Source organism: Elaeis guineensis, chromosome 9 (genome assembly GCF_000442705.2).
Source record: "Elaeis guineensis isolate ETL-2024a chromosome 9, EG11, whole genome shotgun sequence".
Taxonomy (NCBI): domain Eukaryota; kingdom Viridiplantae; phylum Streptophyta; class Magnoliopsida; order Arecales; family Arecaceae; genus Elaeis; species Elaeis guineensis.
The window spans coordinates 2,569,977-2,584,500 of NC_026001.2; the positions used below are offsets into that span (position 1 = coordinate 2,569,977).

Consider the following 14,524-nt stretch of genomic DNA (forward strand, 5'->3'; position numbering starts at 1 on the left):
ATCAAAATGGATGACTCTCATTCCAATCGTTTGGTTGGGAGGAGTCTTATTCCGCTTCCGATTTTGGAGTAAAATGAGAATAGCCCAATATATATAGAACTAAATCTCTATTCTTCTCTATGGATTCAATTTTTCATTTCGATTTCAATCACAAACCAAACATTTCGGAAGAGTTGGCCATTCCGATTCTGATTCCAAGTCATTTTAATTTCGATTTTCATTCTAATTTTGATTACGAACCAAATACTCTCTAAAAAATTAGGTACGAGGGAGCTGGGTGGCAAGGAGAGAGACAACGAGAGAGTAGGATAGACAGAGCCCTGTGCTTCTGTGACACGCTCCTTCCTCATAGTCTCCATTGGAGAGAGGTGATGACCTCTATGTTATCACTTTCTTCCCCTCACGCTTCCGCCCGTCAATGGTGTACACCATGTACATGGTGCTTGCAGAGATGGAGGCCATTGATTGGGGGGTGGGGTTCGGGGTTCGGGTTTGGGGTTCGGATCCCTCAGGTGTTCGCCATTGGAGGGAGGAGGAGGAGGAGGAGGAGGACGAGGACGAGGGCTTGGGCTTTGTGGCTTCACACTTGAGATGGTCTCGTCTCGAGTTAGTGGTCGAAAAAATTTCGAGTGTCGAGACATGTATTTAATCTTTTTTTTTTTGGTAAAATATTTAACTTGTTCGAGTACTGGCGTGGGAGGGAGTTTGGCTGCAAAGATGGGAATCCGTTTCCGCCCGAGGACAAATTTGGCGTTTCACGAATGCCAACTTGCACCGAATACTGAATTACTGATGCTTGGCACTTGCGCTGCACGTGCTTGTGCAAGTGGATGGGGGGGTTTTGACTTTTGATGAATGGCTGGATCTCATCGACTATTTAAAAAAAATAAAATAAAATAAGAGGATGTTTGATTAGAGGAAGTAGGAGTTCAAAATCAAAATGAATGACTCTCATTCCAATCGTTTGGTTGGGAGGAGTCTTATTCCGCTTCCGATTTTGGAGTAAAATGGGAATAGCCCAATATATATAGAACTAAATCTCTATTCTTCTCTATGGATTCAATTTTTCATTTCGATTTCAATCACAAACCAAACATTTCGGAAGAGTTGGCCATTCCGATTCTGATTCCAAATCATTTTAATTTCAATTTTCATTTTAATTTTGATTACGAACCAAATACTCTTTAAAAAATTAGGTACGAGGGAGCTGGGTGGCAAGGAGAGAGACAACGAGAGAGCAGGATAGACAGAGCCCTGTGCTTCCGTAACACGCTCTTTCCTCATAGTCTCCATTGGAGAGAGGTGATGACCTCTATTTATCACTTTCTTCCCCTCACGCTTCCACCCGTCAATAGTGTACACCATGTACATGGTGCTTGTTCATATAAAAATGCATCAAGGTTAGCACTTGATAAATAAGGTCCGTAAAAATAAATAGTTGTGATTGGCAGCGTGTATAGTTGTGCTGTAGGATATAATTTCTTCCCTTAGCATTATCTAGAAAAAAAAAAATCTCCCCTTGACGTGGAGAAACTATATCCTCAACCACATGCACCATGCAACTATGAACTATGTCAATCACTGAAGCACTAGCCAATCAAGAAGATATAAGCATGAGTCAAACCACATAGTCACCCATGCAAATCACATCACATGGTTACAAGAATGATTTAGCAAAGGTATACCTGGAAGAAAGAGCATCCACAACAGAGAGAACCACCATAAAATGTCAGACCCATGCATGAGCGTCTCGTGCTATAAAAACTATCCAAGATTTGTTTCAGGCAAAAAAGAAAGAAATCCAGAGTGCCAAATGCCACCTCACCACCAGGGTATCTATCTTCCACTCTTCCAGGTGACACATTATACTTTACAAGCGCCGGATCCTCCAGCCTGCATAATTAACAGTGTCCCAATTAGTCCCTTCAACATGATGCTCAACAGCAAACAAGCCTATGTTGCAAAATGGAAAATGTGACGATTAATGGTTTCAAAACTCACAAGAAATCCAATGGAAATAAGAGAAGTAATAACACATGGAGGCCATTTGATATTATTTTAATATCAAAGAACCATACTTGTTCATGGACCTGAACTCACATAGTATGAAGTATTTCAGTTAGGCCTCAGTCTAGTATGCTCATCTACACACGGATTTTATGAAAACACCTCTTTCCAGCCCAATGACCTAACCCTAAATTTTGAGCTTCCTTATATAACGATGGAGAGAGAGTTCCTCATTCCATGTGGAACTAAATGAAAGCATTGCTTTTGATCGTCAGGAATTTCAATCGTCTTCTCTAAAGAGCACAAAAATGATTATGTTATTAGGGCATAACAGTAATTAATGTTCTAGTGCAACCTATTTCCCATATACTACTTTTACTCAGTGATTATTAATTTTATTTTGAAGACTTCAACTTTCAAAATTGAATTGTTTGTCTTAAACATTTGTAACTAAACCTGTTCATGAAAGTTGTGTCCGTTGAGGAGAGTTGCATGCATCCATTATTTTGGTCTCATGGGAAGTATCTGAAATGTCCATTGGATGTAAAGACTGTCTTTAATAGGATGTGTTTTTTGAAGAGATGCCAATCATGTCATTTTAAAGGGATATCAATTGTGTCCGTTAAACAACATAAATATGCATGTGTATGACAGATCAGAACGGTGATGAAACATTGCTATTTCAATACTTTGTTCCCTTGCTTCTTTTTAAATTCTTCTTCTGTGTGAATTTCTCTTTGAGGTTTGATAAAAGGCCAACATTAAATGTCTAAAGTAATATATTTGGTGTTGTGAGTATAAATTTTGTTCTGTTTCTTTAGCTCTAGATTGGCGATCTTCATCCACCTCCTTTAGGCTTCATATCATATTGGCCAAGAAGGCATGGTAATTGATTCATCAACCGAGATCATTACACAGGTCATGATGGCTGTCTCTGCTCAATTCTAATCAAATTCGAAGTATAATCCAACAAGAAGGCATGCATTTGGATTGTGAAAAAGAAGCTAGAAAAAATAAAATGGCGGAAAGAAGAAAAGAAGAAGAACAATGGAAGAGGATTTTACCTGGGCATGGGCGACCGGTCGGCGAGATTGCTTGAAGGCGGAAATGGCAGGCACATAACTCGAGTTCCCCATAACCTCGTGTCTGGGTGGTGGCTTTGTTGAGGAGCTGGCATGAGAAGGAACTTGGTTCTCTATTCTTTCCACGTCACAGTCTGAAAAAGCCCAAACTCGATCAGAGAGAACTCCCTTCTCCACCTCTTCTTCACTCAGTAATTCTAATTTCTACGGCAAACTCCATATGCGTGGTCGAGGAAAACTAGCTTTGGAATTAAGCATGTCTTTTTTTTTTTTTTTGAGTGAAAGAGTGGAATTAAGCATGTCAATGTTCCACTGGAAGAGAACAGTAGCTAAACCTAAGAGTACGAGTATTAAGAAAGCACTTGGTGGTTACTCTACCTGAAAATTTGACATCCGAGACCTGAGAAGCCATTGCTGTAGAACTGATCACTTTATGTGAAGCCTGAAACTCTGGGAAACTGGATGAAGCCTGTAACTGATCACTCGTATGAACAAGTACATTACAGGTTCTGGCATAAGGAAGGAAGAGGCTTGTTGCACACTGGCCTCCTCAATTTTCCGGCCTTGTAGATCTATAGCCATTCTGCTAAATTTGTTGAGGATCATAGAGTTGTAAACAAAATATATTCTATTGGAGAAACGGATCATGAATAATAACCTGCACAACCAGAGAAGAAAGAATTCTTGCTGAGGATCATGCATTTCGTATAAGCATCCCTTCCACTGCACCTCGATGCGGAACTTGCACGCTTTAAGATATTTATGTCTTGGATGTCCAATATTCCATCTGATGGATTTGATCCCAATTTCATATGAACTACATGGAATAAGGTATTCCTTTGGCTTGTTGCTCGAAGAAGGTATTTCTCTGGCTTTCTGAAAGTGATGGCCAAGCTGAAGGAAGAATGAATTCGGCTTTTCTCTCTGTTTAGCTTTTACTTAAAGCAAAGGAAAGCATCTGCATTCCTTTATAAAGCAACATCCACAAGCAGCACCATAACTACCTCCTTTCAAGTTCCTTGTGCGTGCATCAGAGAGAGAGAGAGAGAGAGAGAGAGAGAGAGGGGATGGCAGAGGAGGTGGTGGTCACCATTGTGGGGAAGCTGTCAACCGCCGCCATTAATAGGCTGGGATTGCTGCTAGGAGTTCGGGGTGACATAAAGCACATCAAAGATCAGCTGAATACGATGAAGGCTTACCTAAGGGATGCTGAGGAGACGCAGGACACCGACCCGCATGCAAGGAACTGGGTGGTACAAGTGCAGGAACTATCCTATGATGCAGAAGATTGCATCGATGAGTTCCAGTTTCATCTTAGCCAGCCGACCGCGCACGGCCTTGCAGGTATGACTCTGAATGATGCTCAACTTAAACTGACCATATATTTTGAGAATCCGTGAAGTGATAGCCCATTGGTTTAGATGTGGATACGAGAAATCCTAAAACGAATCTACGTTAAAAATATAAATGTATACGATGGTTTAGTCGAAATTTATTTTTATTTTAGTAGAGAAATTGCATATTGATCATTTATACGCACTTCAAATTCATATTTTCATGTTTTGAATTATTATATAGTATGATGCGATTAGGAGACTTTCAACCGTGAAGACACATTAGATCTTAATTTCCATGTCCCATCTATTTTGATACCAATGTTGATTTTTTAAGATATGATTGTTTTGATTGAGGATCAAAGTCTCATTCTATATGGAACCTCTTTTTGATTGAGAATTATGATCATCTTTGTAATTCTTTTTTCACTTTGTACATTCCAACTATTATGCTTTTCTAAATAGCTTTCCCTAATAAAATTGGAGCGCAAGGCCTCCCGTTTATATATATATATTGAAGGAACAGGTAAAAATTGGCCTAGATAGGACCATGCAAAACCAATATATTGCATAAAAAATTGTGATTCCCCACTACACAAAATCTTTCTTCTTAATCAAGCTTAACCCAATGTTTAAGATAGAGAAAATTGATCCTGATTACTAAACTCCAATTTCTTTAATCTCAAGTAGTGGGCTCTCCTATCGGAGAACTCTAATTATGTAAAGTTCAAACCCGCAGTTGCTATTCTTATAATTAAGAGTGCAAACAAGTCGAATTGCTCATCAGTTATTGAAGCTCGATTCGATTATTATTGAGGTTGAGTAATTCGAATAGTTTTTTGAATCAAGCTCAAATAGCAGGATATTCGGTTTGAAAGCACGCGAATCTACTCAAATTTATATATATTTTTAATATTTTTTAATTTTTAATATTATATATATATATTATTAATAGATAAGTCTTAATTTTGAGCTTGAACTCGAGCTTGAATATAGCTTAATTGAGATTTGAGTCGAGTCGAATCAAGTCGATCTCGAGCTTTGCCTATTTTTTATCGAGCTAAACTTGAGTTTAAGATATTAAAGCTCGATCGATCTTGAACTGAGTTTTGAGTCTAAGTATTTTGAATTGAATCGAGCTCAAGTATCTAACTACTCGATTTAACTCAGCTCGATTATCTCTATTTATAATAGGTTGTTTTTTTCAAATTTTCGTATGGTTCTTATCTCTCTAGGTGGCTTGTATAGTATAACAATTCTTTAGGATCTAAATCGTTTGAAGGAGCCCAAACTCTTGGAACTTATCCACGAGGTCCATCTCAAAATTTACAGAAGTTTCAAAACCTCCATCATACAAAAATATATGGAATTTCCATTTTTTTCTTTATGGATTAAAGGCATGCAATATGTTTAAGTTTTTTGGAGGGTAAAAAACTAATTCCGAAATTTATATTTTTCTAGATAAGTATTTTTAGATAATATTTAGATAAAAAAATAATTTATCTTTATTCTTTTACACATTAGAAAATGGCTCTTGAATCTACCGCTATTTTATTTCATTTTCCTACTAAGATCTTTTCACATTTTCTATAATACCTTTAATTATATAAATATTTTTCATATAATAATATTATATAATATATAATATATATTATTAATATATTATATAGATTATAATGTATATTATATATTATAATATATGTTATATTATATTTATAAGCTTAGGTTATTTTAAAAAAAATAAAGGTTGTTTGGATGGCTGGGCCCAAATGACCTGCTGAAGTCATTTTCTTCCCTATAGGATTTGGACTGGCCCATTCCATAGGCACTTTAAATTTTTTTTTAAGTATAACATAGCACAGTCTGATTTAGATAGTTGTATTGATCCAATCTATGAATCATATATGTGCAATTTTGGATCCAACCATTCAAACAGATTCTAAAATGATAGAAAAATGAATTACTCACTTTTAGATGGATGAGATTTTTTTTCTATTTTATGAATAAGTATTTATGAAAAAATAACTTATTCACTTAAAAAATTACAAGAACGTAGGAAAGTTGACTTACCCACCAAAAAATAGGTGCCAGAGTAGATGGATGCACGGTATGCTGGCATGTTATATATCTAAGCCAAATTGAATCGAAGGTAAACCATAATATTGGGTTTGGATAAGGATTTCGTTTGTCTTCTCGGAAAAAAAAAAAAAGAGCAAGCTGGATTTACACCGAAACTTTTGCAGGTGCCCTGCAACGTTGCACGCGCTGCGTTCGCACCTTGAAAGAACGCCATCTGATAGTTAATCAGATCCAAGATCTCAAATCCAGAATTGGGCGTGCCGAAAAGATCTACGGTCCCAACGGGACCATCCGTCCTATCCCCCATGTCACCACCATCCCCGCCAAACCAGATCCTCGGCTGGCAGCTCTCTTTGTCGAGGAAGCGGAGCTGGTCGGCATAGACGAGCCCAAAGAAAAACTACTGCAGTGGTTGACCACAAAGAAAGAGCCTCGTCTCAGTGTGATCTCGGTGGTCGGCATGGGCGGATTGGGCAAGACCACTCTCGTTAGGAAGGTCTACGAGAGTCAGACGCTCAGCAAACATTTCCACCTCCGTGCTTGGATCACCGTCTCCAAATTCGAGACCAAGGATCTTCTGAGTCACATGATTCTTCAGCTCCAAATTATTCCTCGACAAGAAATAGAATATCTCAGACTCGAGGAGCTGATTGAAGTGCTCAAAAACCACCTCAAGAACAAGAGGTATCTGGTCGTTTTTGATGATATATGGACCACGTCTGCATGGGAACTTATCAAGCTTCCATTACCTGATAGCAGAAATGGTAGCAGGGTCGTGGTAACTACTCGGATCGAAGTAGTAGCAAACACTTGTTCCTCTGCCTTCCATGGTCATGTCTACAAACACCAACCTCTCTCCCATGAGCAGTCTTGGGATTTGTTCAGCAATTAACAAAGTGTTCAAGGGCCCCAAGGATAATTGTCCTCCCGACCTCAAGGACTTGTCTGATGCTATTATCGAGAGATGTGGGGGGCTGCCACTAGCCATCGTTACTGTAGCTGGTCTGCTAGCAAGCAAGCCCAACAAGACGAGGGAGGAATGGCAGGGAGTGCATGATCGCCTTGGACTAGAGCTGCAAACCAATCCTGAACTGGAGAGAGTGAAGCAAATACTGAACCTCAGCTACAATGACCTGCCTTACGATCTCAGGTCCTGCTTCTTGTATCTAAGTAAATATCCAGAGGACTACGAGATCAAGCGTGGGCATGTGGTGAAACTATGGGTGGCTGAAGGGTTTGCAAGACGCACTAATTATGAGTTTAGTGCAGAGGAGGTTGCGGAGCGATATTTTGATGAGTTCATCAACAGGAGTATGATTCAACCATCCAAGGTCAGCTGCGATGGGAAGGTAAAGAGTTGTCGAGTCCATGATGTGATGCTCGAAGTCATAGTTTCCAAGTCAAGAGAGCAAAATTTAGTCTCTCTACTGGGTGAGCACGGCACAGCATCAATGTTGACGTCGGAACAAAGGATTAGGCGTCTATCCGCCCGTACAACGAGCCTGCCCGAAGACCCAGATTTATCTCATCTCCGCTCCATTACCATGTTTGCACGTGGCGAAGCATCATTTGTTTCTCCTCGATGGAGGCTTTTAAGGATTTTGGATCTGGAAGGTAATGTGAGTTTGGGAGATCAACAACTCGAGTGGATAAGTAAATTAGTTCACTTGAGGTATGTGAATATTGAACCGCGTGGATTTGAGCTCCCCAAGTCTTGGGGAAATCTTCGCCAGCTAGAAACACTCAACATCAGATCTGAAGTGCGACTCACGAGGGTCGCCAGGCTCCAAAGACTACGTTATCTTCAAGGATCGCGCCTCACTTTGCCCAAAAGAGGAATCGCGAATCTAAAAGCCCTGCAAACACTGGATTCCGTGCATTGTGGAAAAGGCCAAGGCCAGGTGATAATGGAGCTAGGAAAGCTGACCCAACTCAGACGCTTGAGCCTGAGTCACCAGAGAACATGTCACATTTGTCTAAATCTCTTGGGAAGCTGAACAGCTGCCTCCGCTCTTTGAAAATAGAAGTCAAGCCAAAAAAGGTCGAGGCGCAACACCTGCATGCTTGTCTGGAGTCTATATCCCCTCCTCCACGGCAACTTGAGAAGTTGGCACTATATGGGCATCTGAAAAAGTTGCCTAGTTGGATTGGCTCCCTGAAAGATCATGTGGCTAAGATTACATTTCGTCACACTGAGTTGGAGGATGACGCCATAAAAGTCCTTCAAAATCTACACAATTTGATTCATCTCAAACTGAGGTACAATTCGTATCTTGGGGTGCACTTGCGTTTTGGTAGGGAAGGATTCCAAAGACTTAGAATCCTTCTTCTCGGAAAGTCTAAAACCATGAAATCACTGACATTCGAAAAAGGAGCAATGCCTAATCTCCGGAGACTTGCTATAAATTTCCACAGATTTGCCTGGGGACAACCCATGGAATCGAGCGTAGAATTTTATGGAATTGAACACCTTCCCGGGCTCAAGGAACTTGACCTCCGTGGTGTCCCTAAAGATGTTGGAGAAACACTACTACAGGCCATGGAAGCACATCCCAACCATCCTAGAGTAACTTTCAGAGAGACATTTTCAGATATCATGCGACGGGCCGCGGAAAGGCTTCCCGCGGGTCAGCTACAGCCTGCGGAAATCCAACCACGCCAGATTGACGGTCAGATGAACAAACAATTCAATGTCTTCCATACGTAGAGACAAGACAAGCAGATCTCCACTCCCATATATGCTGATGGTTTGTCGGTCTTCCCTTTCCCAAAGCCATCCAACGGTAAATTATCTCAGGTTGTTTAATCCCTCACTTAGTCTCGTGTAGTTCTTGTAGTATTCATGATTCTAGAAATTTGGTTTCTTAAAGCTTTTGTTTCAGTTGTAGCCGGGCTTCTATGGATGATGAATTAGTTTTCTATCTAGGTTTGAAGATGTTTCTACTTATATTCTTTGGATTTCATAACAATCCCACTGATTAGTTTTTATCAAATATGCGTATTGTATACACCCTCTTGGTGCCTTTTTCTAGGTGAAATGTTTTCTTTTTTCCTGGCTGTAAACCAATTCATCCTAAACAACCTCATGCAGCCCCATCTAATCCGTTGCTCTCCAATTCAATATAATGGATCTAGTGCATGATACAACTAGCAAGTATTATGATTAGTCATCTGTTATATATACATGCATACATATACACACAAATATATGCATACATATAAAGTTTATATTGGATTATGGAATTTCACATCAATATATAATTTAAATTATTGGATATGATGTACCATCTTTAGTCTATTTATATACAAAAAATTATGTAATTTATAAAATCTCAATCCGTACATCAAATAATTAAAAAATTATATAATTTAAATATATAAAATTATATATATATATATATATATATATTTAACCACTTAATACATAAGCTGATGATCTCTTTTAAATCATATAGCTTTTGATATATAAGTAATTTAAAGATAATAGATCAGATCTGATAATTTGAATCTTCAATGTTTAGAGAGAGATTCAAATATATAGTACATAGAGAGAAAGTTTTGATCATATTTTATAACTATCTTAGAAAAAGAAGCGAAGTCTCTTTTTTTTTTTTTTTTTTTTTTTTTAAAAGACTACACAAATCAAGAGAGAAAGAAAAAAGAAAAGAAAATACTTATGTGACTGTGCTTCAAGTAATATTTTGCTTTCGGCCGACATCATAAGATAGGTGGCCCATATTTGATCGTAGGATAGGTGGCCCAAATCTGATCCATGGTGGTTGTGATCAAAGCAAAAGATGAAAGGCCGGTCTATTTAGAATAATTAAATCGTCTAATGTTCAATTATGGTCTTCAAGAGTTGCAAAAGTTATTATACTTATTATTTTTAGATTTTGCACAAATGAAACACTTTCCGCTTGTACTTAGAACATTCTACGACTACCATAAGAGAAATTTGGATCGTCCATTCTAAGATGAATGTTAAGCAGAAATTTCTGCTAAAATTTTAGGATACACCATAGCAAACCTCATGTTTCTCTGGCACCTCTTTGTCAGCTAACAAGCTGAGTCCAATTGAGATGGAACTTTCTTGACAGTTCTATGAAACTTTCTTGACAGAATATGAGTGGTGTTTTTTTTTTTTTTTTTTTCTCTGGTTTGAGAGGACACATGATTTAAAGAAACGTGGACCACGAAAAATGAAAGACGCCATGGATGTCGAAAACAAAACAAAGCATGATCAAAATTAAATTAGTTCAATTAGAGGAATAGAACGAAGAAGCGGAAGAAGAATAAAAAGAAATGGCGCTTCTTTGCGACCTTTGCTCGAACACTCGACTTCTCTCCATCAGACCCTCGTCGATTTTCCAAACCGGAAGCCCTCGGAACCCGTCAGCGACAACGGTGTCGGCGGCGGAGAGAGGCAACGCATCTCCTCCGAGGAGCCGGTCGGCTTTTGAGACTCGCATCTCCCTCGTCATGGCCCTAGCCTCCCAGGCCTTTTCCGTCTCTCAACGAGGTATCGATCGAAGTATTACGCCAGAATTCTGTCAGAATTTTGGATAAATTTGGGGAAAAGTGCGACTCTTATGTTCTTCTCTGATCGAATCGGTCTCGGTTTTTGTGGCAGTCTTGGAGGATTTGGCGAAGGAAACCGCGAAGTACGCCTTCCCGCGGAGATTTGAAGCTCGGAATCTGGAAGAGGCCCTGATGTCAGGTTTACTTTTGTGGGTTTGTATCCAATTTTCGATTTATTTTTTTTAAGCTTGTTTGAATTTTTTTTTTTTTTAATTACAGTTCCGGATCTTGAAACGGTCAAGTTTAGGGTTTTGAAACGGACAGAGCAATACGAGATCAGAGAAGTGGAGGTATATTACTTTTAATTCCACTCCTTTTGATTTGTAGTATTCTAGCGGTTAGTTTTTTTGGAAAATTAATGTTGATTTCTAGTGGGGGAGAATTGAATGGAGTTTTTTCGTTCTTGCTTTGTTCTTTTCCTTTATTAGTTTACTATGGAAAAGAAGAATGGAGAATATGCGATCTGAGAAAGATTAATTTGTTGGAGAACGATATAGAGGCATCAAAATTTGTTGACCGGCAAGGTCTAATTAATCTGAAGAATTAAAAATAAACCTGATATTTGCGTCGTGGTTAATAGTCCTTTTTTGCTTTTGGGTAAGGATTAATACTCCATTTTTTGGAAAATGCATTTAAAGTGCAGCATTTGTAAAATTTTTATTAGTTTGGTTCAGTGGAAGATATTCTCCTATTCAAGTGCGGTACCTCTCTAAGTGAAAGCCTGGTGCACAAAATCTGAAGTTTGAGAGGAGTGATCCTTATTGAATTAGCAATTTAGTTAACCCTCAAGATATTTTGTTTAATAACTCTTTATCATCATCACAAATGTGAAGTTTGTAATATCAAATACCTGGTTTAAATTAGGGTCTATTTTATGAATATCTTGATATTGATTTATTAGCATCACTTGGTCTGTCTATGTTCTTGCTCAGAAGTTGTTAGTTTCCATTATCAGACTCTTTTCTTGATTTCTGTATTCCTAATCAAGAAGTGGAATTGTCAAACAGCCTTATTTTATCGCGAAGACCACAATGCCTGGGAAAACCGGGTTTGATTTCAATGGCTCCTCTCAGGCTTTTAATGTCCTGGCTTCCTACCTATTTGGTAAGGTACATGAGCATATTTACGCTTCTCTTGGAAAGGAAAAAATTGTGGGAGTTCCTGTCACTCACACAAGTCTTGATCGAATCCTTTTTACTATTGCAGAATACTGCAGGTGAACAAATGGAAATGACAACTCCTGTATTCACTCGAAAGGTTCAATCTGGTGGAGAGAACATGGATATGACAACCCCTGTGATAACTAAGCAGGCAAGTTTCTGTTCTAAATAATACTTCAGCTCTGTGATCTCTTCAATTCTTATTATTCACCCAGCTTTCAGCCTATGTATATTATTACCTTCTCAAACGAGTCATTCTTTGAACGGCTTAATGCTGGTCAGTCAGGTGATCAGGGTAAGTGGCAGATGTCATTTGTGATGCCTTCGAAGTATGGTGCCAACTTGCCATTACCAAAAGATCCATCTATTGCTATCAAGGAGGTGCCTTCGAAAATTGTGGCAGTCATGGCCTTTTCAGGTTGCTAATTCCATGAAATTCAATGATTTAGAATATTATGTTTAAATGTTTGTCATTATAATCAACTGTTCTAGGCAAGACTGAACTTTATACTTGCCTTCTAGATTATGAAGCACACTTACATTGGTGCAGCAGTTTTTCTGAGAATACATATATGCAGCATTACAATGGTCTAGTGGCAATGTTAAATTTCTATTCAGCTGTTTATGGTATATGTTACAAAGTTTTATTAGCATCAAGAGTTTTCTTAATGTCTTTATTTTTTGAGAAAATGAGTTGTTATTTGCTGTAGCAGGTCTCTGATTGTTGTATTGTGTCATAAACAGGATAATCAGTTTAATCGGTCCAGATGGTTGCATTAATATAATTAGCTGGTCCATTCTATGTGATGAGCAAAATAGTTTAAGAAAATAAGCACCAAATCATTCACTTCATTTACATGCTTAAGAAATTAATTTCCCTCCTCTCTCTCTCTCTCGCTAAAAAAGAAAGAGAAAGAAACTAATTTCTGTTGTCAATATTTAATGATCTAAATTTTATTTCAAAGTTTTATTGGTTGGTTGGCTGTCTAACTACTTATCTCATATTTCATGATTTTGATTACTGTAACAATTGGTACTCTCTCTCTCTCTCGCGCGCACACAAAAAGGATTAACCATTGGAAAATTGACTGCTGTGTGTACCATTTGAATCAGGCTTTGTTACAGATGAAGATGTTAAACATCGAGAATCCAAATTACGTGAAGCTCTGAGAAGCGATACTCAATTCCAAGTGAAAGAGGATGCGTTGGTAGAAGTTGCACAGGTACAAACTTCTTTTTTTTTTTTTTTTGAAATGTACAGGTAAAATTTAATTAACTTGTTTTTATAGGAATGAATGAGTTCATGGGAGAGTTCTGATTGTGGATTTCACCTTCTCTGTACTTCTGCAGTTTAACCCCCCGTTTACACTCCCTTTTACACGCCGCAATGAGATAACACTGGAAGTTGAAGATAAGACCAAATAGAGCTCTACGACATACGCAAATACCCAGTTCTTCATATGTCGGGTTTGGAGTGATGTCAGGATGCACCAGATGTGCCTAAATCTATAGCAAGAAGCAATTGCGTACAGCTGTCATCTGATTGTATACAATTAAATATACTGTTATATCTTGCTGTAAATGGCTGTAGTTCAAATTATTCAAAGCATATTGCATAACAACAATTAATTGTAGAGAAAAGGTTATTATTGATGCCTTTCCAATGTTATTATACCCTATACTTTCATCCATATTTCCACAATGGCTTGCTTTGGCATTTATTCTATCCTGTTTCTGTTTCAAAGTTGTGCTCTCCATGATTTTCACATTTTAATTTGTCAAACCATGCGAGTATACGTATTTGTTTGAAACTTGGTGCAGACTTCCAGAAACAAAATTAATTCTTATCTTCTTGTTGATGGCTTATATGCAGCCAATGCCATGCCATTAACATGTCCAATGGTTGAACTTCTCTATTCAGGGCATTTCATTTTCGGTTTCGATAGGATGAAATGTCTCCGTTGTCTCTGTTGCAAAGCTTTGCGCTCAGAAACTAGCTAAAAAGGGAAAGAACAGTAGTTCTTTATTAGAGAAAATGTACTCATATTACATTGTCCATGTATTGATTTAATTTGCTGCTTATATTTGATTTAGTTTGTTATGGCAATAAATGTGCCATATATATCTAGCAATGCAGTGGTGAAAGCTAAATACTTCTATTAAGTTTCTCTTAATAGAACACCATCTACCACAAGCCACGCATGGCCCTCCCATTGGTTAAAACTGTTTCAACCTGTTTTTCCACCACGTATATTAATAATTAGTTGTTGATTTGTCTCTTATT

The 14,524-nt window shown here is 38.2% G+C and overlaps 1 protein-coding gene and 1 pseudogene across 1 annotated transcript; both read left to right on the forward strand.

The window, feature by feature from the left end:
* The first annotated feature begins 4,131 nt into the window (after window positions 1-4,131).
* LOC105052143 (putative disease resistance RPP13-like protein 3) lies at window positions 4,132-9,603 on the forward strand (annotated as a pseudogene).
* Window positions 9,604-10,716: 1,113 nt separating this feature from the next.
* LOC105052126 (heme-binding-like protein At3g10130, chloroplastic) lies at window positions 10,717-13,931 on the forward strand. The gene is made up of 8 exons (XM_073243815.1): window positions 10,717-11,021; window positions 11,133-11,219; window positions 11,300-11,370; window positions 12,088-12,189; window positions 12,287-12,395; window positions 12,527-12,658; window positions 13,354-13,463; window positions 13,591-13,931. Exons 1-8 carry the CDS (start codon window positions 10,805-10,807, stop codon window positions 13,663-13,665), a joined length of 903 nt encoding a protein of 300 aa, XP_073099916.1. The 5' UTR covers window positions 10,717-10,804; the 3' UTR covers window positions 13,666-13,931.
* The last annotated feature ends 593 nt before the right edge of the window (window positions 13,932-14,524 follow it).